At 44.8% G+C, this 25,477-nt stretch overlaps 1 protein-coding gene across 2 annotated transcripts; it reads right to left on the reverse strand.

Annotated features, from left to right (window-relative positions):
* Positions 1–305: 305 nt before the first annotated feature.
* Positions 306–23,204, reverse strand: FHIP1B (FHF complex subunit HOOK interacting protein 1B). 2 transcript variants are annotated; one of them, XM_054580578.1, is made up of 12 exons: positions 23,100–23,204; positions 13,409–13,737; positions 12,640–13,278; positions 12,125–12,283; positions 11,856–11,942; positions 11,488–11,655; positions 7,746–7,825; positions 7,390–7,553; positions 6,786–6,983; positions 3,556–3,734; positions 3,235–3,397; positions 306–813 (listed from the first exon to the last, which is right to left on the reverse strand). In XM_054580578.1, the coding sequence occupies exons 2-12, from the start codon at positions 13,544–13,546 to the stop codon at positions 452–454; spliced, it is 2,337 nt and encodes a 778-aa protein (XP_054436553.1). In that variant the 5' UTR covers positions 13,547–13,737; positions 23,100–23,204; the 3' UTR covers positions 306–451. The 2 variants fall into 2 exon arrangements, with proteins under 2 accessions (XP_054436553.1, XP_054436552.1); XM_054580577.1 differs by having other exon boundaries at positions 6,204–6,983.
* Positions 23,205–25,477: the final 2,273 nt, after the last annotated feature.

Genomic DNA, 25,477 nt, shown 5'->3' on the forward strand with positions numbered 1-25,477 from the left:
TCTGGCATAGGGATACTGGTTCCCAATAAACATCAGCTGCTGCTCCCCCAAACCATGTTGGGCCCCTGCTACTTCTTCCTTCTGGGGCTTAGACAGGCAGAGAATCCCTACTTTTTTCCCCCTAGGCTTTGTGGTCACTCGCCCTCTAAGGGAATAAGGAGTACCTTGAAACTTTGGCATCAATGTTCTCACCAGAAAGAAAATATCCCTAACCACCTCCCCATCTACGTACAATCTTTTTGAGGCCCAGCCCCATAGAAAAAGGGTAGGAAAGAAGAATGAACACAGAATAGAGATTTCCCTTTTATACATATTGCAACAAATTCTCCATAAAACAATCATCTGAAATAAATTAAAAAGTCCTCTTGCCACTCCCCCCAAACATAAAAAGGAGCCTGTACCCTGGCCCCAACCCAGGCCACTCAAGGCCCTGATTGTGCATGGAAGAAAGTTAAGGATTGAGGGGCCCAAAGTCTGAGACAGGAAAGATATTTCCCTCCTCTGAAGTATCCAACAAGAAAGGTGACGTGACAGCATGGGCCTGGGAGATGGCAGCCAACTCCTTGAGAAACTCAGGGAAAATGACTGCACAGTAGACAGCATTCTTGACTCGCAGAGCCTCACCTTGGCGCTCACTGGCTCCACCCCGGGGGGGAAGAGCCGGAGTTGAAGCCCCAGGGGAGCCCCCACCTAGGCCAAGTCCTGTGCCATCTCTTCCGGGCTGATGAACCAACTGTGCCGCCTGCCGGGCCCTGGTTGGACTGTGTGCATGCCGCAGAAGCAACTCCCCCAAGGACGGCCTCCGGCTCTTCACTGCGAATAAACAGGGGTATTGTGAAGGTGTGGAGGTCAGGGAAACTCCCCCTTGATCTAAGAGACAAAACTCCCCCACCCCCTGGGTTGCATGGGCTTCTTGACTGCCCAGGCTTCTTCCCTCTATCCAGCCTCCCCACCCAGCAAACCATCATCCTCAGTATTCCCAATAAGTCAACACCTCAGCCACTTCATTCCCAGCCAGGACCCCTTTCTTTTCCATGCCCCTTCACCCTGAGGGATTCTCTTACCTTTCCTCTGGCCAATAACCAATTCTTCCATAACCAAGCTATTTCTTCTCAGTCCATAACATGACTTGACTTCATGCTTCCTATCACTCTCCTGAACTGGAGTCAACCACTTCCACCTTGGCCCTGCCTATCTGTAGCACCTTACCCACATCCTCTGCTCCTTCAATACTCACAGAGGCTATATATGCAATCATATAGTTCAGAGACTATCATTTCTGTCATCCTCCACTGCCTCTCCAAGATCTGCTCTCCTGTGCCACTTCACCTTCCACCAGTCCCTCTCCTATACTCACCAAAGCCGCCTTCCCACTGGCTGTGGCCAGACAACTTCATGTCAGCTTGGCCTCAAAGGAGGCAGTTAAAATATCGACCTCTCCCCTTTGATTCCCTGTCTAGACAAATTCCGGGCTCTGGATCTACTTCCACATCTAGGCCCTACACTCCGGGGATCTTGTCTCTAGATCATGATATAGTCCCCATTCTCTACCTCTAAGGTTGATTACAGAACAATACTTGTCAGATCTATTAAATTTGGCATTTAGAACCCTTCAAAACCAGGCTCACACTCCTCCAGCCTCTTCTCAAAACCCTCTAGGCCCCACCCTGCTTTGCATCCACACCAATCTGCTCTTCCTGGAACCCTCCATGCTCTTGCCATGCTTCTGTAGTCTCTCTGCCTTAATTTTGCTCTCTCTACTGCTTTCATTCTTGGCTTAATTTCACTATCCTCACCTCTCTGAGAAATCTCCACTGATTTCTCATTTTACTGCGCTAATCATATTGTATTAATAACTCATTTACATGTGATCCACCTCATACACTAATCTGTGAGCTTAAGGACTCGGACTCTATTTCATTTACCTTTGTATCCCTGGGCCCTTCACAGAGAACACAGTACCAGGAATGTGGAAACAAGAAATACTCACAGTACTAGACCATCAGGAAATCATGCTAAAGAACTTAACTAGGTCTTCACAGCTATATAATAGTCCTTCAGGTATTCTCTTACCAACCCATACACTTTTTTCCTTAAGTTCCATCTTACATGCTCTCTCGCTCTTGGCATATTAGTTTGCCTCCTACTTTGATAACAAAGGACAACTTCGATTCCCTTACCTTCCCTTCCATACCTCACAACTCCTTTGGTACATACCATTTCCTCCTTTGATTTCTCCTCATTTGCCTCAAAGGAGGAAAAAAATCTTTTCCTATCCAATCCTTTCCTGCTGCTCTGGAACACACCACCTTTGAGACCTTGCTTCCTTGGTTATGACATTCCTCTAGTCTCTAGACTGTCAGCTCTTTGAAGGCAGGGATCTCATCTTGTACCTCCCTGAGTCCCCTGTACCAAAGACAATACATAGCACACATGGCAAGTGCTCAGATATTTGTTGATGAAAGATCTAGATTTAAAATTTCATGGTCATATTTAATTCATCCTTCTTCCTTGTACCCCACAACCATTCACCAAATTCTGCCATTACTTCCATCCCATTTCCACCTTATCAAATTCTTCCTTTCTATTTCTACTATTCTAATTCAAGCCTTAAAGAAGGTCACATTCTGACTGCTCAACCTAGCTATATTTTCTCTTAGCTCCAAATCACCTAGCATATGAATATACTTATCTCTGCACTCCCAGATCTAAGAACCTCCAAAACTACCTAAAGGTTTTTCATTGCCTAAAAGATCACAACTACCCAGCCCAACTTCTACACTGAGAACCTTCTGCTCTGGTCTAATCTTTTCAGCCTTACTACTGACTGACTGTGCCACCACCTTCCAAATCTTCTCTCCAGCTAAATAGTTCATGCTGTCCCCTAAACAAAGGAGTAAGGCCACTCTACTCCTTTGCCTATGGAAGTCCTACCCATCCCTCAAGGTTCATGTCAAATGCCATGTTCTTTACCAAGCTGTAACAATATCTAAACTAGATACTACTCTGTCCCCTTGCCTATCTCCAACTATTATGGCAGTTCTTGCTGGTACTGCTGATTTAGCTCTTGGTGGATAGAAGGATATCATCCTCTGACCAGAGCGTGAGAATCAACATCAAGACTCAAGTTCCCAGTTCCCAACACAAAGCTTCACCCTTCGTAAGTGTTCAGTTAACCTAAGCTAGTTAGCTATGTAGGGAGGGTCAGGAGAGGGGTGGTCAGGTAGGCCTCACCTAAAGGATCGGAGCGGCGAGGAGCAGGTCCAGCTGCAGGGCCCTCAGCCCAGTCCAACTTGCCACGAGCAATGAGGTACTTCTTGGCTTTGGAGAGCAGTGCTGGGAAGTCCTCCTGGGAGGCTGCAAAGCTCTCGATCTTATTCTTCACAGAGCCCAACACCTAGGAAGCACAACTTCATGACATTTCTCAGTAGCTCTGGACGGACACAGTCCTTTCTAGTCCCACTGGGCATGTTCCCAGCCCCCCAGGGTCACTCCAGCTGCGGGCCTGGCCCACCATGGAGCCTGGATGCACCCATGCATGCATGCATCGCACACCTGCAGCAGGGACTTGACACTGGGCTGGAAGACCATGTTGGTGTTGAGCAGGAAAGAGCGGAGCAGAGGCTGGGGGTGACAGGCCAGCTGGGCCACCAGCCCTGTCAGCAGGAAGTTGACATAGACGGAGTTCTGCAGCATGTTCTCGAGTTTGGCAAAGAGCACAGCCATGAAGGGGCCTGGGGGAGGTGGGCACAAGGATACATGGCCTGAACACAATGCACATTGCACGCATTCTTTCCAAAAACAAGAGACCCCACCCCCCCAACAACTAGATAAAAATTATTTGTATGTCAGTCTCTGGGTATGTTTAAACATCCTGTGACTACCTATTCAGGAGAAGATAAAATGGCAAGCACCACATGGACCCACAAGAGTACAGATACTAACTATACACACTTGAGCTGAAAAGCCAGATCACTGGCTCTGGAGTTTGACCTGGTTTCAAATTTCAGCTTTACCCTTTACTAGTTATTGGATGAATCAAAACTCTCCAAGCAGTTTCCTACCAGGTAAAATAAGAAAATATACCCACCTTATAAGGTTATTAAGAGGACGAAAGAGAGACTAACATAAAACATTTAGCCCCAATCTAGCAAATTTTAAGTATTCAATAATAACTATATGTATTTCCCAGTTTTGTTTAAAAAAAAAAAAAAAACTTCATCCAAGAGGCACAAAAGAAGAAACAACAAGCGAGAAAGTGATCAGGACCAAAAGATAAATCAGGTTACACACAAAACAGAGGGATAACATTAGACTTGGGTCAAGAAGAAAACAAGACGAAAGTGTAGCAAAGGCAAAGAAGGTGACTATATGGGCCAACTTAGAGTCAGGAGAGAACTTTTTGGAGTATCAAAGAAGAAATCAGCTCTGTTCAGAGATGCGAATCAAGAAGGTAGGAAAAATCTGTGGGGGGAAAAGAGCTTAGCTCAGAGCCACAGAGAACCAATTCAGGGCAGACCCTTTGGTGGGATAACAGAAAGGATTAGAACAGTCCACTGGGAGAAGTGGCCTCAAAAGGGGCCAATACTAGGCGCAGCACTAGCACCCCAGGCCATCACAGTCTATCTGATCAGGGATAGACTGTGCTAAGAACTGCACTATAAATTGGGACAGGAGAACAATGAAGAGCAAGAAGCAGTGAATCTTAGAAAAGATTCTAGAACATTTTCCAATCCAGATGCACACAACTAGCCTTACCTCCAAAACAACTCTAGGTTAACAGGGTCCTAATATACCTCATAACTTTGTCCTTCTGTTCCTCTCATTTCCTGACACTTTCCTAATGAGAAAATTCAAAAACCTCAGATGAGTCTACAAAGAAGTAAAAGGGCAGAGAGAGCTTCAATTACTGCTTCAAGAATGTGGTAAAACCTGCACACCACCTTCTAGTGTTTCTGAACGGGAGGGAGCGAAGCAAACAATAAATAAATGAAAGGACATATTTTCTGTAGTCTGCAAGAGGGAGTCCTCATGACTCCAGAGCAGAATCCCTAATGCTGTGCAAGCAGGATGGCAGCATATCCCAAACCCAGTTAGAACATGTACTGATTAAGGCATGACAACCTGACTATAAACAACCAGAGGTAGGTGGTTGCCTTAGTCAACTAATATCTGCCATGCACTCAAGAGATGATAATCCTAGTAAAAAGCTACCATGTGCTGTGTCTCACAATGTACCAGCATCCCAATAAGTGATTTACATGCATCAGTGGCACAGAAAGGATCTTAATTCAAGGTAAGTCTAGTACAAAGTACTACACTCCTTCCCAGAGGTGGGTTTTTTTGTCCATTTTTCTTCCCCCCTCCCATAGGGTGTGGAATAAGAATAATAACCAGCTGAGGGCTGGACTGGATAGAAGTGGCTCTCAAACAAAAGCAAAGAGGAGTTAGCCCAGCCACTCAGGTCAGGTCTAGCTCCAAAGGCCTCCTGCAGTGACCAAAAGAACTCAGCTGATGACCTCAGAGCCACACTTTGTCATTTGCCCAAAAGAGGTATCTCACCCTATCTGCTTCATTCCTTAATATTATCCATAAATCCTTAAAAAAGTTTTACTGGACAGTCATGGCAACCAACAAGGTACAAGGACAGGGAACAGGAAAACCTTGAAATTGAGTCCTGTGAGGAGGATGGGAGAAAGGCAGCCAGGGCTGAGTAGGGGAAGAACACCGGAAGAGCTGATTCTGGACCACAGAAGAGCTGACAGGACAGCTAAGACCCAGCCAGATAACTGATCGGCACAGCATGGTATACAGACAGGTGCCTCATACACAGGTCAACATGTATGTCTTCCACGTGGTTCAGATATACTGCTGTGATTCACAAGGAAACACCAAACAGAGAATAACCTGATCACAAATCCCAGGAAGGGGCCACAGTGGGGAAGAAGAGGAACATGCACATAAAATGGACATACAAGGCTCAAACATAATACTCAAAAAAGCACAGGCATGGAAGATGTACATACAGGCACAGAGACACAGGTATGACATGGTATGTATCTGGAAGGAACCCAAGCAAAATGGATGAGGAGCTAGGCAAGTGCACAAAAATGACATGGCCAAGAAGTCTCAGAAACCAGCACAAATAACATTGAAAACATGCAAAGAGTACACAAAGGAAAGGCCTAGGGTAAGTAGCTTACCAGTGAAGGGCTGGCTTGGCAGCTGGTTGAGAGTCCGCAAAGGGCTGCTGAGGAAGGGGCCAGGGGGCTCAGGGGGACAGGTGAAGCTCTCATAGGCCTCCTCCTCCTCAAGGGGTAGTGGAGGCTCTAGGGGAGGCTCTGAGCCAGCCCCCCCATTGCTCAATGCCACCTCCAGATCCCGGAGCTCCTGCCCAAAGCCCTCTAGTCCTGCCATACCCTCAGAGGTGCCCTCTAGCAGTTCCCCAGCTCCCTCCTGTGGCACCCGACGAACTTTCTTGGCCCCCTCAGGCCATGGTCCTGGCATCCCATTGAGTTGAGGCGGCGGCAGGTGGCCAGGGCCCTCCCCTGTACCCCCAGCCAGTCCGCCACTCCCCAGCTCCTCCTCCTCCCCTTCCCCGACATTGTCCCTGTCCTCCTCAGGCAGTAGGCTGCGTTTCTTAGTCCGGGAGCCAACAGGACTGGGCTCAGGAGGGGGCCGCTCGCCATCATAGGGAGCAGACCAGGTACGGCAGGCTCGGACACAGCGGTCTACACCACGGCGCGCCTCACGCAGATACTCCAGGTAATTGTCTTCCAGCTCACCAGGCTCCTCTGCAGGGCTGGGCCGTCGACTAGGGCTGGAGGCTGGGGAGGCAGCAAGCCCTGGTGAGCGAGGGGCTGGGGCTGGGGACTCGGAGCCACCTAAGCTCTGCTGTCGCAGGAAGAGGGCCAAACGAGATGGTGTGGAGGGCCGGGATACTGTCACCACAGAAGAGGAGTCAACACTTGGGCTTCCAGGGCCTGCAGATGGGAGAAAAGCACTAAGTGGGATCAAAGAAACAGAGGTCCAGGAAGAGGGACGAGACGCTTAATGAAACAGAGAGAAGGCAATGAAGCAGCAGAAACAGACTCTCCACCCTCCAAATGAAGCTTTTCCTCATCCACCACCCCATCTCACCACCACCAACACCAAAGAAACAATGGAAATAGAAAGAATACTGGACTAGAGTAGAACAGCTTTGCTCAGAAGCTAAATTTCATTAGTGGAGCTAAGGATCCATCTCACAAGACACCTCATGATTTCTGCAAAGATGGAATACCACTCATGGCCACCACCCTCCCCCCTACCTCTTCCTCTTAGGCTCCCCCAGAATCCAGGCCATACCCATGGTATCCTCCCTTCTCCCTGACTCCCTGCTAGGCCCACCTCGTGCCCATGAGGCATGCTCTGGACGTGGTGGGCTGGGGGCACGGTGCCGACAACAGCGTGGGATTAGGGAGAGAAATTTGTCTGCTGCTCGTCCATATAGATCCACATCACGCACAGCTGGCTTCTGGCTCAGCATCACATGGTTACACGGGACAAGATACCTGGGAGAGATAGCAGAAAAGAGACACAGGCTGGATCAGGAAGGAAGGACAGGGTCTGGGTGAACATCAGGCCAATGGAACTGGCTCCAATAGGAAACACATGAGCAACCTCAATACAACCCATCACCCCAGCAATCACAAGGCCCTTAGGATTCATGATCAGCCATCCCTCAGCCCTGCCCCTACCAGTACCTGAGAACCAGCTGCAGCAGAACATCCTCACAGCTGAGGTTCAGTAGGGTCCTGAAGAGACTCAGAGAGACCATGCAGAGCTGGGGAGGAGGACGAAAGTGGGGGAAGGAGTCACCATAAGAGCTTCTACCCTCCAGGATATTTACCAAAAGAGAAACCCCCAGCCCCAGGCCCAACCATTCCTAAAGGAACAATGTGCACAAGGCCTGGCACATAATAATCATTCAATAAATGATCACATGATGTTTGAGGGCATGACTTCACTATTAACAGATAGGAATGCACCAAGTGTCAAACTCAACATATTTCTATAGACCATAAACATCAGCAGACTCTCTGGCTATATTCACTAGTCAGCAGAGATTCCAAAAATACTTAAATGCAATGAATATCCATGAAAAGAGACCCTAGAAATACTAGGACTGAATAAATGACTAACAGAAGAGAACAGCAACATGATAACTAGGTGAATGCCTGTCATCAGAGACCGCAGCAGCACAGTAGTGGAATGCCCACCAACAAGGAAACAGAGGGAACCTGGAAGAATACCAGCTGGGAAGTGGGCGGGGCTGTGAAAAGGAGTCTGAGTCACCTCACCAACACCAGTGTTAATCTCTCAGAAGGTAGGATAAAGGAAGCTCAAGGGCAGCTGACAGAAAAAGGAAAAAATAGGTGGGTCCAGAATAGGGGAAACCTTTTGTGTTAGAAAAGGAAGAAGGGTAGTTAGCCTCTGGATAGGCAAAGAGGACACACACATGTTAAGCTCTCCCTCAATCTTCTGAATTTCCAATAGCACTTTCTATAAACTTCCCTTATCGCAAGTATGTCAGACACCTTGAGCTCCCTGAACACAGCTTTTGGGTCTTAAGTCTAGGGCACTACCGACACAGTCTAGGTGCTCAACATTTACTAACTAAGAATTAAAAGCCAACCATAGTAGAAAAAAGATGAGAAAGCAGTTCACATTTTGGACAGCATGGATGTTTAGGAGGTTTACTGAAAATGACCATTTTAACTAGCAATGAAAACATTCAGACTTATTCATCTTGGTGAATGCTCCCTGCCAAAGATGCCGAGAACCTATAAATTTTACCCTACATGATAGAAGAGACCCTGCAGATATGATTAAGGTTACAGAATTTGGCATGGGAAGATAATCTTGGCTTATCAAGGGGGGCCCAAACAAATCATAGGAGTCCTTAGAAGCAAGGAACCTTTCCCAGCTAGGTCAAAAAAAAAAAAAGGAAGAGAGATTTGAAGCATGAGAGGGTCTCAATCCACCACTGATGGCTCTGAAGACAGAAGAGGGGCATAAACCAAGAACTGGTTGGCCTCTGGAAGCTGGAAATGGTCCTCAGCTGACAGCGAGCAAAAAAACAGGAATCTCAGTCCTGCAACTACAATGAAATAAATTCTACCAAAAACCTGAATGAGCCAGGAAACAGATCTTCTCTCCTAGAGCCTCCAAAAGGAACACAGCCCCGCCAACACTTATCTTAGCCCACAGAGATTGTGGCAGATATACAACTTACAGAACTGTAATATAACAAATTTGTGGTAACTATGTTTGTGGTAATCTATTATTACAAATAGTCAAGCACACAGACTGCTAGTCAGTATGATTTACTTGAAGCCACAAAAGAGGCTATAGAAGTTACAAAGTCAGGCCAACATAATCAAGCTTAAAAAGGCAAAACAGTGGGAAGAAAAGCATCTGCCTGCTCAATATGGGCATCCTGAAATCAGAAGAGATCTGGTTCCTCCAAAAACCAGAAACCAAGAAGAAATACCCCAAGAACATAAAAGGTTCCTGACACCAGGGGACCAAATACGAGACTAAAAGGAATGTATGTTAAAGACTAAAAAAGAAAGGGGGGAGAATCAAAGAAGTTAGGATAAGGTTAAGACAAAAGCAGGAGGGATAGAGGCCAGAACAGAAAAAAAAAAAATCAACCCCAAGAAGGAAATCAATTGTCCCGAAACATAAGCAGGAATTCCTTAAGGTCAAACAGATATAAGACCATGGTCTAATGTCAGCATAATGAGAAATAAAAATTTTTTATATCTTTGTAAAATTCAATCTTTCACATCTATTCTCTATTGGTTTATACCAATAATTCTTAACTAAGACATGTATCATACTTTCTGGAACATTTTTTAAAATATGCATGTCATAGGCCTACTTCCAAAGATTATAACTCAATAGATCTAAGGCAGAGCTTAGAATCTGTTATTGTAGTTACTGACACTTTCAAATTTTCAAGTTTGAAAGTGTCCACCTTCATTCAGAAACACTGGTCTGATCAGAATAAGACTAGAGTATCTCATATATACCTTAACTTAGCTATTCAGAAACCTTACCTACACAAAACATACCTATGTGGGAACCTCATCTACGTGGAGCCTACTACCAACTACCTCAATTATGTAGAACAGTTTTCTAGAACCCTTAGTGGTCCAAGAACTTCTGTTTTAAACACAAGGACCCATAAAAGAAGGAAACAAAAGTGGTTCCAGGGCCAAAATAAATGCCAAAAAGCCCATGGCCAAACTAATGCTTTATTCCCCCAGAAAGACTTCAGGTCTCTATGACATAGAAACTATTTACTCTATTTTATATACATTTCTGATAGTTAAAATCCAAACTTCTTACCATGCTCTACGGGGCCATGCATGATCTGAACCCCACCTACTTCTCTACTTCCATCTTACTCCCTTCTCCCCCTTGCTCACTACACCTCCTGTCACACTGGTCTTTCATTTCCTCAAATACATTAAGCTCTTCCCTATCTGCTGTCCTTTGCATGTTGCTCCATCTGCCTAGGCTGTTCTTCCAGTTGCTCTTCAATAAGCTAACTCCCTCATGACCTTTAAGTCTCAGCTCAATGTCACTCCTCAGAGAGGTTTTTTTCTTTCTTACCATGTTTGGTTTTTCATTACAATGACGACAATTTTCAATTATTTTAGTAATGTGTTTGCTAATAGAGATAATAAAATTGTGTTATTTTAAGTCACTATGTTTGTGGTAGTCTGTTATTATAGCAATAGGAAACTAATACAAACAGTCAGGCACACAGACTGGCTAGTCAGTATGATTTACTTTAAGCCACAAGAGGCTATAGAAGTTAGTCAGGCCAACATAACCAAGCTATACAGAAGGCTTCATGAAGTCATCAACCATGTTTACCATGTTTACCATTATGTATTCAGTATCAGAGAACATAATGTAAACATAATAGTAAACACTCAATACAAATGTTCAAGAGGAAGGTATATAAGTAGGTAGGTGGGTGGACACCCCAAGTTACAGCATTTCAAACACAGCAAATCCAAGGGGGAAAATGGTAAGCATACCAGTAGCAGCTGGATCAGCTATCAAAGCAGACACAAAAGCTAAAAAAGTGATCTTGAGTCACCCACAACAGGCCACAGAGCACTGCATGGCTAAAAATCCTCACATCAATGCTATATCACAAGCGTACCACAAAGACAAAACCTATAGCCCTAATGAGAAGCCAAAGGCCTCCACAAAAGGAAACTGTGTTCTAGAGTCATAAACTACAAAAGCAAAAGAGCAGATTAAAATCTGTACCCAAAATGGTTAAATAACTAGAAGTAAATATCAACTTTAAAGTGAGTGCTGGAAGCAAAGGCCAAGGAAGGGCAGTAACACCCTTCAGAACAAAGGTTAGAGAGAGAAGACGGCTCATCCAGCTAAGCCAGGACAGAGGTAAGGCCATACCCGGGAGTTGCTGCCAATACGGGCAACGAGGGTGTCAAGGATGGTGTGGGTGTCATGCCGGTGTAACAGCAGAAATCGCAGGAAGGTACGGAGCAAGGCAGGCTCTGAGATACTCCGTAGGAAAAGTTCCAGATAGGCAGTACTGGCGATCATCTCCTCCACAGAGGTCTGGATGAAGGGAAGGGAAAGTTCGGAAATTTAGGGCTTCCCTGCACATATACTGAGCCGCTTTCCCTGAGTTTTAAGGAGAAACCAGGAGGAAAAAAAGGAAGGAGTACCTAGCCCACTATCTCCCGCATTGGTCCTGACATTGAAGTTGCCACCCTTCTGCCTAATCCCCATTCTGTCTTGCTACCCATGACTCTTACCTTGTGCAGAGCAGGGCCCATGACAGGTACCAGGAACCCATTATGGATATAATCAACCAGCTGCTTCTGCACCAGAGGGTGAGCCACCTATAGGGTTGCAAGAAAAAGGAGGGAGGATTGTGAGAGGAACAAGTGTCTGAATGAAAGTAGAATGGTATAATACAAATAGGCACACTGTCCACAAGATGACAGAATAGCAAAACTCCAAAGAACTTACCCCCTCCCACACCATCTCCCCAGGCTAGACCTCCTGGGAACCCCAATCCCACCTGAATGACTGCATTGCAGAACTCTAGGGAACTCATGAAGAGCGCAAGGGCTGGCACTCCCAGCCAGTCCTCCCGACGCAGACAGTGCCAATCATCCCCTGGAACTTCAATCTTTCGGGGCAGTGAGGAATACAGGGCACTCAGCCCTGTGGCCAGCACCTAGAGGCCATCCCCAGAGACAGGTTATGAACACTCAGACAATATTAAAAAAAGGGGAACAGGGGAGCTACTAAACTAGAGCTTTGATTGGAGTAGGGGAAAAGCTATTACCAGAGCAGGTATATAATTACCCAATGTTCCAGGGTATCACCTAGGAACGCTGGTCCACAAAGAACCTTAGTATTTGCCCTATCCTCCTAAGCCCATGTTTCACCCCCACTCCAACTCCACACACCGCTTTGAAACCCATGGGGCTAGTTCCTGAGGAGAGAGCCCGGATACACAGACCCTCTTCATCTCCTATCCAGTGCCCACCTACCATACCCTACCTCCCCCGCATTCCAGGAGGTGCTAACCGGGCAGAAGTAAGAGTGATCTGCAATGTAGCGGCCCACGGTGGGGCTCCCAGCTGACAGAGCCATAAGCAGGAGGAGGGCATCACGAGCCTGCTGGCCCAGGGTGCCCTCTCGATGGACGAAGGGAACAAGGAGAGAAAAGAGGAGGAGGCGGGGGGCTGCTCCAGGTTCAGGAGGTGGCTGCAGGAAGAACTCAAGCAATGAAGGCTCCCGGGCCAGACAAACACACAGCTGGCTGAGAAGTAGCACCAGGCCTTCATCCAGTACTGGGCTACTGGGCACAGGGCGGCCACAGGCATCCAGCAAGGTCAACAGAGCCTCACGAACTGGACCGTGGCGCAACAGTGGCTGGCGAGCTTCGCTCACCAGCATCTCAAATAGTTTCAGTTGCTCAGCCCGCCGTTCTTCAACCCCATCCCCAAGCCCATCCCATTGAAGCTGCCATGCCAACACACGAGTTAGCAGATCCTCGCGCAGAGCAAACTCCAGAAGGGGCCCAGGGGCAGTGGGGGCCGAAGGGACTGCACGATCCTCTGCCAGCAGTGTCAACATCTGGTAAGTATGGTTGCGCACAGCACTGAGATCATCTGCACCTCCAGGAGCTACCCGAGGACCTTGCCGCTCCAGGATTCGTACCACCTGGGGACACAGGACAGAAGGAAGAAGGAATCTAAGATGATTACGGTGACAAAATGGACAATGAGAGGAGACACAGAGGTTAGGACTCAGGAAGCCAGTAGACCAGGCCTTTTGGCATACAGTCCCCTACCTGGGACCAGTGATTCTTGAAGACCATAAGACAAGTCTCAGGGTCAGCCATGACAGGGGTCTGCAGACTGGCCCCTTGAGTTACGCGGTGCCCAGGGCCACGAGAGGCCAGTCTGCTCAGCCAGTTCATCCTCTCCATGAGGAAGGCTGGGCAGGGCCAGCGGCCAGAGGACCACACTCTGTGACTTTGCCAGCTGGAGGCTTTCTCCACTCGTGTTTCCAGTCAGCTTCATCCGGTCTGTAGGAGCCAGTAGCTGGCCATGGAGCCAGAAAATACACCAGGCTGGAGTGGCAAGCCCAGAGGTTACTGACCAGTCCAGACTTGAAAATCTAATTCAAAAAGAGATTGGAAGAGGTCAACAGAATTTTGTCACTCTCCACCACCCAGCAGAAAGAACTGAGAACCACCATTCCACTGAAAACTCCACACATACACACATACGCACACAATGAGCAGCTTAAACTAAACATGTCTAAAACAGAACTCATTTCTACCCCTAAACCTATCACTCCCTTAGCCTTCTATTCTAGCCTTGTTATTATCTCCATAATAATCAACATTCACCTACATGCTTAGGCCAAAATACTGGATATCATCCTCATTTCTTTTCCTTACTTCTAATATCCAGTTAATCAGCACACTCTATCATCTCTACCTTTAAAATGTGTCTCATTATTGCAATAGCTTCCAATTTAGCATCCATGCTTCCAGTCTTATCCCTGAGAGTCTATTCTTCACATAGCAACCAGAGTGATATTTTTAAAACCTAAATTATGTATCTCCTCTGCTGACTACCTTCCAATGATTCCCTATCACACTAGTAATTATCCAAATCCCTTACCTTAGCCTATCAGGCCCTATATAATCTAATCTGTGTAACCTTCCACCATCTTCTTCCTCACTCATACTTTACTCACACAGTAAATGTGTGAATGTGTATTTGTGAATACTTCTCCATTCCTTCTGTCTAGAATGCTCTTCTGATCTTCCCATTACTCCCATCTCTCAATTCTTTTCAAATGCCATCTCCTAGGAGAGGCCTTATTCAACAGTTCTATCTAAACAGCACATCTTCCCACCTTCACTCTCTTCTAGCTCCCTAATATGATTTTCTTCTTAGCAGTTCTCGTTACCCGAAATTATGTATTTGTCTATCTTCCCCACTAGAATGTAAGCTCATAGAGGGTATGATTTATCTGTTTTATTTACTGTTGGGCCTAAAGACTCAATATTTGTTGAATGTATGAATACTTAAGTGAATGCGTGAACGAATGAATTAATGAACAAATAAACAATCAAGAAAACCCAGTCTTACCCTGACTCCAGCCCTCTTTTACTGTTGAGGAATAAATTTTATTCTGCCTACCAGGGTTCCCTCCTTAGAAACCCACCCAGTAGGAAATTGGCAAATAGACCCTTAATTGTCTGAATACTCTTAAAAGGTGGAAATGCAGAACCAATAAAAAAACAGAACAATGGACACACTCCCACATACACACATATTCCCCACTCCTGTCAGATACCAATAATCACTCCTGGGGACAGAACAGGACACCCTCACTAAAGAAAGGGGAAAAGTAACAAAATAGCTGTTGTTTCACAGTTCCTTCTCCTTCACACCTACCACACCTCTCAGCAGTATTGTCTCTCAAGAAGTAAAAACTTCAGAGGAAAGGTGTGGTTTAGTTGTCCTTCCTCTTTCTACTCAGCAAGGGCTGAAGAAACCCAGGGACCTGGCAACAGCCCCACACTGCCATCCCCTTCAACCTAGATACTCTCCCTCATCATTTTCAGCTCACAACTAAAGGAATGAAGCAACTGTGCTTAAGGAAACTTTCTATGGGACAGGGGACAGTCTTACAAAGTACAGAACAGGTCCTACGTAGTAGACAAGACACTCACTGATAAAGTACTAGGCACTTTGCTACATAAGCACTAGAAAAACGAAAATAGATAAAAACTGCTGGGGACCATTGAAAAAACTCCAGTACATATTATAGACAGAAGAATTTGCAAAAGTGTAATGGGGGCATGAAAGAAAGCAATTAATTCTGCCTGAGAAATTATAAGAGGATTTCAGAAACGTGGTATCTGACTTAAATCTTTAATAATAGATACTGGCCACAAAGAGAGCAGAGGAAAAGGCCTTGTTCATATTAAAAAAAGGTATATACAAAAATACAGTACTATGAAAGAGCATGACAAATCTGAAAAACAGTTGCCAATTTGATGACTTACAGACTATCTAGAGAAGAACAATACAATGAGTTGAAGGGTAAATATGGGTGAACGTTGTATCACTGAACATCATGCTAAGGAGTTTGGGTTTTATCTATGGACACCCTGGAAACAAAGGAAGTTTTTAAACAAGGAAATGACAAGATCAAATTCGCCTTTAAAAATATGTCAAATAGTAGTATAAGGTGGAGCAGAAAGACAGATGGCAGTGGCCAATTTTTAAGAATCTGTGTCAACAATTGTTTTTTGAAACACAAAATGGATGGTATGAACTAAGGTGCTTAAAGTCAAGGTTAACAAAGAAAAACTAAGTCTGAGATTCACCTCTATCTTACCATGTCCCATATTGGAACTATTTACATCTATAACATTTCTGCCATTAATAACAAGTACCTTAACAAAGTGACCATATCATTCATTCTTCTTTTTTTTTTTTTTTAAACAACCTTAACCTTTTTTTTTATTGGTACATTACTTGAAAGTGAAATAACTTCCAGGGTACCAAACAAATGGAAATTATCATTGTTGTTGAAAAAGTGAATGACTTTATGTTTGGGTGACAAATTATTTTGTAGCTAGGGTAGTTTTCAATTCCTTTTGCTTTCAACAAAATTGAAGAGGGACCTAATGGAGTTGTCCAGTGGCAACACAGTGCCTGGCATTCAAAAATGCCTGTGGAACTGAATGATGACTTTAAAATAATTATAACAGCTAACATATATTGAGTACTTATTATGTGCCAGGCTCTATTCTAAGTACGACATATAGTAACTCACTTAAACCTTATATAAAAAAAAAACTAGATGTACTATGAGGAAGCTTAGAAAAGTTAAATAAACTGTCAAAGCTAGCCAGCCAGTAAGTACAACTGGGATGAATACGCAGAAAAGCTGCCTCCAGATTTAACTTATTCAGGAAAGAGTAGCAACAAGACATGGTAAATGACTGGAGGATAAGAGAAGGCCCTGATATGAAGTACAGGACACTCACTAAAACATAGTGATATTAACAAACAAGAAATAAATAACAAAGGGAAATGTGTTTTAGAAAAGAGAATAAAGTACAGTTTTAGACGTTGTTTTGACTCACATATAGAATATCCATGGTGTCCAGAAAGCAAGTAAAAATATTGTATTTGAGGTTAAGAGTGAAATCAAGACCAGACATAAAAATCCAGGAGTTATCAGCTTGGTAGATGAAGCTATGGAAATGGACGGAATCATCCAAAGAGATCAACAGATCATAAAAAGAGCTAAGGGTAACATCCTTGGGAAAAGCAGGTAGGAAAGCAAAGGAAGAGCACTAAAGAAAACTATGAAGGTAGCCAGAAATGGAAGGAGAAATCCAAGAAATAGTGGTAATCTAGAAATCAAGGGGAAGAACGTTTCAAGAAACTAGAGGTTGCCCATAGTGCATAATCTACAGAGAGATTAAACAGAATGAAGGCTGAAAATGGCCACTTGGTTTTAGCAATCAAGTTTTATATTACCTTAGGAAAGTAACTGGTTAGAGAATGACTACAAGCTAAAAATGAGTAAGATCCAATTTCAGGAAATTCAGTAATATAAGGAAGGATGAAAACAGGACAACAGTTTAAAGCAGCTGGGAGGGGTGGTGGGAAGTCAAGAGAATATTTATTTCTTGGTTTGGCTTTGTTTTAGAATGGGGATCCTCAAAGGTACTTGTCAAGTGAGAAAAAGAAATCTGAAGAAAATAACAGGTTATGGATAAATAAGATGGGAATAACTGACAAAATATAAGGTACAGGATTAGTCAGAGAAAAAGAGGTATACCACTTTCTCTGAGAAAGGAGGTCAACAGAAATAAATGAAGAATGGGTGCCACTTCAGGTAAAGCCAAAATCTGAAAGAAAGAAGCAAATATCAACCACTACCACCCCCAGCCAACTTCCCCTCTATCATTAACCCAAAACAGTGGGGGGTGGGGGGAAAAAGTAGGGGTAAGAAGGTGGCAGAGCCAAAGAATGGAAGATCAGTCTTTCATACATGTTTTCCCATAAACCATCAAAAACAGTTGCTCAGACTAGTAACTATCAGCAGCAGGAACATACCAGAAAAGGTACTTACCCATCTGTCCAAATACTTATGGTCCCAAGTAAGCATGGGATGGAGAAGGCAAAACCAACACCTGGGAACCTTGATACGAAGTCTCCTGTTACTAGCCTTACTAGCCCACTCACTGTGATTAACCCTGAGATACTGGATCATCCCTGTTAGATTAGATTCCTTAAATTCTGCCCCTATCTCTGTAAATATCATCCCTTTATTAAATTTTCCCAAACTGAATTTGTGCCATCTGTTACCTGCAAAGACCCTGAGACCAGAGCATTATTGCTTACAGACCGCTTTCTCAATCATATCTCATTTGAGGACTGAAAACAGATAAGACACCCTAAGGTTGAGCAGCTAAAACACAAAGTAGTAGGTAAGACATAAGTTCTGGATCCTTCAAAGGTTTGAATCTCAGTCCACCATTTACCAGCTATGAGACCTTAAATAATCACTTCACACACTGGAGCCTTACTTTCCTCATCTAAAAATTTCTGATAAAGTAAGTACTGTTACTATTTTAGGAATTAAATAAGATAACCTACGTAGCCCTCCAGGCATAAAGGCGGGTACTCTTTAAATGACATTTACCTTTCCCCACTTCCCACTCCCGATCCTGTTTGACCTAGGGGCCCTCGCCTCTGACTGAGAGGAAAAGATCTAACCTACTCTAACATGTTCTTCCTCACCACTTGACACTCATAACCCAGTCAGCCGAAGACAGGCCAAGCATCCAATCTCAGCAAAGTAAGGCATTAATGTCTCCAAAACTAAACTGCCTCCAGCTTCTAGAACTCAATTCCAAAGATTAACCAACCTGCATTGCAATGTACCTAGGTGCCCACCTCTGTTCCATTTGTTGACCAACAAGGGCACTGCTCACAGACCGAAGGAAGACTAGCCTCCAGTACCTTTCCTCATCCCCATTCCCTCTCTTTACAAAGACCTCAAGGAAAAGAGCCAGGCTGGAATCAGTGTCTCAGAACCTAAAAGCAAACACTTAACCTGGGCCCTGTTCATATACTGGAGAAACATAAGAAATCTTGGTTTGGTGTCCCTCATCACCTAGTTATACTTTCTCACTCCCTGTTAACCCTGTAAAGTTCAGAATAAGACAAAAAAGATTACGGAACCACCACCCTATTACTGTGCCTCTTCCTCCCACAACAAAGGATAGAAAAAAATAGACACCCACCCTCTTTACAGATTTATCTTCAGGCTCCAGCCACAGGGGAAAAAGGTGTAGGAGATGATCTTTCAGACCCACAAAAAAGCCAAAATTAGGCTCTCACCTTAGAGCCTTACAGTCACACTCAGCAAGTGTTCACCAGTCTCAGAACAGTAACCACCAGGCAGGAAGTGGCTTAGTCTCACTTCTGAACCTTTGCCCTGGGAGAGGCAAAGAGAAAAAGGGAGATGGGGGTAGGGATACACCTGCCAACACTTACAGCAGACAGAAAGGGACTAGACTGACCTAAGAACAGGTCAGTAAAATCCCTAAGGCTTCTCTTTCTAGGCAAGATGACTGATACTGCTATAAGAGGTACTGATGGCCTGTTACCCTAAGTAGTGAAAGCAGAAAGACTCTATTAAAACCTCAGGAATACGAAGGCGGGGTGAGGACCTACCTCAAAGAAGCCTACAAACCTAGAATTCAGCTTACATAACTTGTCTGTCTCTCAGCCTACATGTGTAAGACAAATGGCCGCCCAGTGTGTGGCCCCATCAGTGTGTGGTCCCATCTCACTACTTCGCCTCTCCCCAGTACAACCTCTGCTTCTTACAGGGGATCCTCTGGTCTGACTGCGGCAGAGCCCTGATAACTCACAATGTGAATCACACCGCAGCTCCCCTTTACAACTGTGAATCCCTATGTCACACACGGTCACCTCTACTGTTGGGTAAGTGTGACAACGATGTCAAAAAGGAGGTGAGGCTGAACTAGATTTTAAAGATGATTAAAGTTCACTGAACAACAAAGAAAAATCATTCCTAGGAGAGGAAGCAGTTATTACGGAGATTTCAAAGCTCAAAAAAAGTAACAAGTTAGTGAAGGAACTGTTAACAATTTATTCAAGCTAGAACTGAGTACAGAGTGGCAGGAGATGAGGTTGGAGAGGTGAGCTGAGGCCAAATGATGCCACACTGAAGAATTTGGATGCTGTCCTACAGAACACAAAGAGCCAAAAGTTTTTAAACTGAGGAGTTCCATGATCAGATTTGTGTTTTTAGAAAGAGCATTCCAGGGATGAACAAGAAAAAAAACAAATCTGAAGGCAAGATATTGGCGGGGGGGGGGGGGGGGGGCAGAATATAGACGAGAGATGAGGAAGAAATCAAAGCTCTAACAGTGAAGTTGTAGCAATGGAAATAAAAAGGGAGATCAAAGAAAAGAAAATGTATTAAGATTTTAGTGACTTATTAAATGCAAGGGGTAAAGGAGCAAAAAGAATGGAAGATGACACTGAAGTCCTTGCCTGGATTGAGGTGGGGCATAAGGTACAAAAGCAGGCTTTCAGAGAAACGACAATGAGTTCTGTTTTGGACATGTTAAATCTGAGATACATTTGGAGATATATAGTAGATCACTGAATATATATAACTGGAACACAGGGAGAGACTGAGATAGATACAGAGAAGTAATCACCTCATTATCATATATTTTCATATTTTATTCTCTCTCTAAATTTAAATTATTTTTTTCATGTGTCTATCTTTCCCAACCAGACTGAGAATTCCTTAAGACCTAAGAGGACCATATCTTATTTATCTTGTTATCTCATAAAATGTGAGCATCACAAGGGCAGACTATATGTTACAGAAGTATTTGCTGAATAAAATGAATAAATATATGAATGCATATATTTGTTCTCCCAGGTCTTGGAAGAATGTCTGGCACTAGCAAATGTGGAATAAATGGTTACACACAACATGTGTCTATTTCTACATCATCCTCCTCACCTGTTTCATCTTCTCAGATCCACCACTAAGCTGTATGTCCATTATACTTAATTACTATTCAACAGTCATACTATTCCACAAAGAGTTCAGTATAGCAAACAATAAGCTTACCAAACCCAGTGATTTCTCCAAAATAACCAAGAATTTCGAAGAGTCCCAAAGAACCCTCTGACATGTGACGTGACTCATCCTATCACTATCGTGATGTGATCCAGGTACCACGTATACAACACCAAGCAGAACCCTCATCCCTATGTCGCCCTCAGACTACCTTTCATCTTTCGATCGCAAATCACAAAAAATGCCACTATAATGTCTTCTACATCATCACAGCCCTTCCTATACATCATATGCCTTTTAGTCCACATCACCTACATTCCCTGTTACAAACTTTCTTTCTCCAAGTCACTCTCAGTCTCTGGAGACCAAATTTTGGATTCAGCTTTGGCACTTTATCACTCTGTGGCCTCTGGCTTCTGAATTTGATTCCTCATCTATAAAAAAAGAACCCCGACCTTTGCCTATTTCACAATGTACCTGTGTAAATCCAGTAAAATGTGAGATTGCTTTATCAAGCATTCTGCTGTTCAGAGATAGAAGTTATCCAGAATTACTGCATAAAGATATGCTTCTTCACCATAATACAACCACCACATCATCATCACTCTAAATATCTGGAATTCATTAACCAGTAGAAATATTTTTTAAATATTAAAATATAGGATTGTTATTTTTAATTTTCATAAATAAGACCAGTTTTTTTAAATCCACCATCTATTGTCATCATTATTTCATTAGTGGGAGTACACTTTAACACCAAAATAGAAATAATCATCTCAGAATAAATTTTTTTATGAAAAACTCATTTTTCATATGTTGTCTTTTCCTCCTTCCACCTTGGACAGATGAAAACTTTATCATGGACTGGAAAATCCTTGGCCCAGTGTTTAGGAATCACTGCTCTAAACTCTGTTATAATACCTGTAGGTTCTATACAGTTCTGACTGTCTGGACAGGTTGCCAAGGTTTCACCAGCATGAACACCTTTTTGGCCTCCAGAGAGAAGCAATGAAAACATACCACGAAATGGAATAGTAGTTGGTTCTGAGGCTGAGACACTGGAACAGAATGGGATCTTGGGCTGCCCCCAGTTCTCAGAGAAGGGTCTAGACAGGAAAAGTCTGGCTCCTCCTGATGTTGAGGAAGGTGCCTAGGCTTTGTGGCGGAGATGAAAATGTACTGGAGTGAAACGAGCTCTTACCACTGAGCGCCAACCCAGCTTTTCAGAACTTCCAAAGTTTTCATGTGCATGTGGGTTGACAGGAAGATAGGAACCTGTTAAAAGCTAATAAAGCGATCCCAATACCAGGTCATGGAGGAAGGGATGAACTGCAAAGGTATAGGACAAAACTTCTGGGGGTAGTAGAAATGTCTGGTATCTTGAAAGTGGTTTCACAGATGTAAACATGTCAAACTATGAGAGCAAAGCCTTCCTGTCTGGGAACCGAAATTTAGTGTTGTGTGTAACAAACCATGTGACTTCCATGGAAGAAAAAATAGCAACTGAAAGTGGTTAATCCAATAGATATGAAAATCATCAAAGCCCCACAGTTCAGTATAGGTGAGGGGCATCAGAAGAGTCAGGCTGCCCAGAAGCAGGTGGAGAGAAAACAAAACCAGGCTGGCACAGTCCAAAAACCTCCTTGAGAGGGACCATCTCCAAGTTTGCAGTCCCAAAGGGGAACCTGAAGGAATGAGGGTCCCAGTGATTACTCTGTTGAAGACGAAGCCTCAAAAATGATTTCATAGTTCCTCTTGCCCATGATGCCTTCATTTTTTTTGTTGTTGTTCTCCAAAATACGTAGGACCCACAGGAGCCGAAGTGCCAAGTGCACACTTCCAACTCAAGCTGTCCTACTCAGTCCACAACTACTACTCTCAGTGGCCAGGGCAGTCCACTGAATGAGGCTTCAGAACCAAGCTCTCACCCTTATCCAAGTCTCAAAAACCCTCAGTGCTTCCTCCCATGCCCTGTCCTCAACTCCCTTACCAATTCACCACCAGCCCGCACGCTCCTGCCTTGGCCCTTTTCTGTCCCCTACCCCGCACAGGCCTTACCCCAACACTCAGGTCCCAGGGCTGTCTCTCACTCCCGCCCACAGGAGCCCCAGCCCCTCCGGTTCACTAGTCCCTTCCACCTGGCCCCTCGGAAAGCACCGCAGCCCCTCCTACAAGCCAGCTCTTTACTTGTCCACCGACTTCTAGGCTCTAACCCTACTCTCCTACCTGAGACCCGGCCCCTCACCACATGCCAACCCCTAGCCCTGTCCCCTCACAACCCGTACAGTCACCAAAACTGGAGCCGTCATGCCTCAGTCTCTCATCCCCTCGCGTGCTCTCGGAGTCCTCCGGCCCATACTCACCGTTCATTCACGGAACACCGACCCTAACTAGGCCCGACTGCCGCGGCACCGTTAGGTGAGTTCAGGCCGCCGCCATCGCTCCTCAAGCGCACCAGCCGCGCCGCGCCCCGCCCCGCGCCCCGCGCCCCGCGCCCCACGCAATCCGCGCCCCCGCGCAATACACGTAACCGCCCAGAGACGCACTACTGGGCAGTGGCGTGCCAGCTCATTGGCTAGACCAGACCACAGCCAGAGCGTCGATGCCTGTTTCCCAGCAACGGCAGAGCGCAGGGGCGGGGTCGCCGACGGCTTTTCGAGGGCAGAGTACTGCCTCTCCCCTAGATCCCGCCTCTTCGTGGCTGTACAACCCGCCCCTCAGAAGGACTCCACCTTGTCAGGGCAAGACCTCCGAAGAGTCGGAGGCCCACGGGCTAGAGGCGGAGCTTGGAAAGGAAAGGTTGAACCTGAAGGCAGAAGGCGGGACCTAGAAGGGACGCGGCTTTAAGAGCCCGGGAAAGACCAGAGCCGGAGTTTAGGAAAGATAGGGCTGTAAGAGGCTAGCAAGAAAGGGACAGGGCCACGGGCCCTGGGCGGTGCTTGGAGTAGCAGGGTGGGCGTAGGAGGGGCGGGGCTAGCACGAAACGGTAGATCTGAGTGGAGGTGTCAGCAGGTGGGCGGGGCCTGTGGTAAAGCGGGGCCCGAGCGAAAGCTCTCTGCTAACAATTTAGGACAGCTTTGCTCCAACTGTGCGCAAGGCTTGGATAGTACCTCTGGGCGATGACCGCTCCTTTTGGCTACTCGGTACCTGCGCTCAAGAACACGGAATAAACGCCTTCATGTCAGGCGGAATTCCAGATCGATTAGGACCGGCCTAGGCCCTCCAGCACCTCAGCCCTTTAACCAAACAATTGCAACATAAGTGTAGTAAGTGCTATGAAGGAATGGCACCTAACATGATTTGTGTGTAGAGGCTGAGGGAAAAGAATGGCGCAAGGAATTACAGGAGGAAATGATGACTGAGAAGTCTTGTGAAACAAACAAGAGTAAAATAAACTAAAAGATAGGAAAATTTCAGAAAAGGTCTGTAGTTTAGTTGAAAGTATTGTATCAATGTTAATTCCTTGGTTTTGATCATTGTACTCTGGTTATATAAGATGATAATGGGGACATCGGTAAGAAGCTTACAAGAACCTTCTGTACTGTTTCTGTAACTTCTCTGTAATCCTAAAATTGGTTGAAAATAAAAAGTTTTATTTTTCCATTTTTTAAGAGAGGGAGAGAAACATCAATGTGTGGTTGCCTCTCACATGCCCCCTACTGGGGACCTGGCTCGCAACCCAGGTTTATGTGTGCTGCCTGGGAGTCGAACCAGCAACCCTTTGCTTCACAGTCCTGCACCCAATCCACTGAGCCACACCAGCCAGGGATAAAAGTAAAAAGTATTTTAGAAGAAATGGAAGTTTCAATTCAAAGGATCAGCATATACCTAGGCAAGGAAGAATGGACATGTTAGGAGTGTTCTGGGGATTACAATCAGTAACAGCATGTCTGGAGCCTAGGGAACAGGGAGAGGAAACACTGTGAGATGAGGCTGAAGACGTGGACAGAGGTCAGGTACTAAAGAGATTTGTAGGCCACCTTAAGGAGTTTAGATTTTATCCTTGGTATAATAAAGAACTGTGAAAGAATTTTATACATAGGCATATTCGTGACGCCCAAATTAAAGTCGTAAGGGTGCAGAGAAATGGACATGTAGACATTAGAAGGTAGGTCACCAGGACTTGATGATTGGATGATTAAAGGAAAATAACAAGAAGGATTAAACATTAATGCTTAATTCATATAAGTTTAAACAGCCAAAAATAAACCGTGGTATTAGAAGTGAGGACAGTGGTTACCCTTGGAAAAGCATTGACTGAAAATAGAGTAGGACTCTTGATGTGAGTGCTAGTTGCATGGGTGTGTTCAAGTTTGTGAAGTTCATCAAACTGTATACTTAGGAAATGTGTGTGTGTGTGTGTGTGTGTGTGTATTCATTCTGATTATTACCCTGTGTAACAAACCATCACAAACTCAGTGGTGTGAAACAATGGCCATTTTATCATACTCAGATATTCCGGGAATTCAAACAAGACACAGCAGGAATAACATGTCTATTCCATGAAATCTAGGAAGTTCAGATTTCTAGGGGTGACTTGAGGTTAGGAACTGGAATCATCCGGATACTTATTCATTTACATGTTTGATACCTGGGCTGGGACAACTCAAAGGTCGAGCTCAGCTGGGACTGTCAAAGTAGAGACACATGACTGCTCATTGTGGCTTGGGAGCAGTCACAACACTGTAGTTAGTTTCCAAGAGGAGTCATCCTGAAAGGTAGCTTCCAAACTTTCCAAAAG

The sequence above is a fragment of the Pteronotus mesoamericanus genome, unplaced genomic scaffold (genome assembly GCF_021234165.1).
Source record: "Pteronotus mesoamericanus isolate MK-2021 breed Mesoamerican mustached bat unplaced genomic scaffold, CSHL_Meso_final contig_591, whole genome shotgun sequence".
NCBI classification, from domain to species: Eukaryota; Metazoa; Chordata; class Mammalia; order Chiroptera; family Mormoopidae; genus Pteronotus; species Pteronotus mesoamericanus.

What these genes read in the sequence shown, in the direction of transcription:
- FHIP1B (XM_054580577.1), bottom strand. Translation starts at nt 13,546, where the DNA reads ATGGAGAGGATGAACTGGCTGAGCAGACTGGCCTCTCGTGGCCCTGGG. An exon ending in CTGCTGCAGCTGGTTCTCAG is followed by an intron (nt 7,554 to 7,745) that starts GTACTGGTAGGG and finishes TATCTCTCCCAG; the next exon opens with GTATCTTGTCCCGTGTAACC. An exon ending in GTGTCAAGTCCCTGCTGCAG is followed by an intron (nt 3,398 to 3,555) that starts GTGTGCGATGCA and finishes TGTGCTTCCTAG; the next exon opens with GTGTTGGGCTCTGTGAAGAA.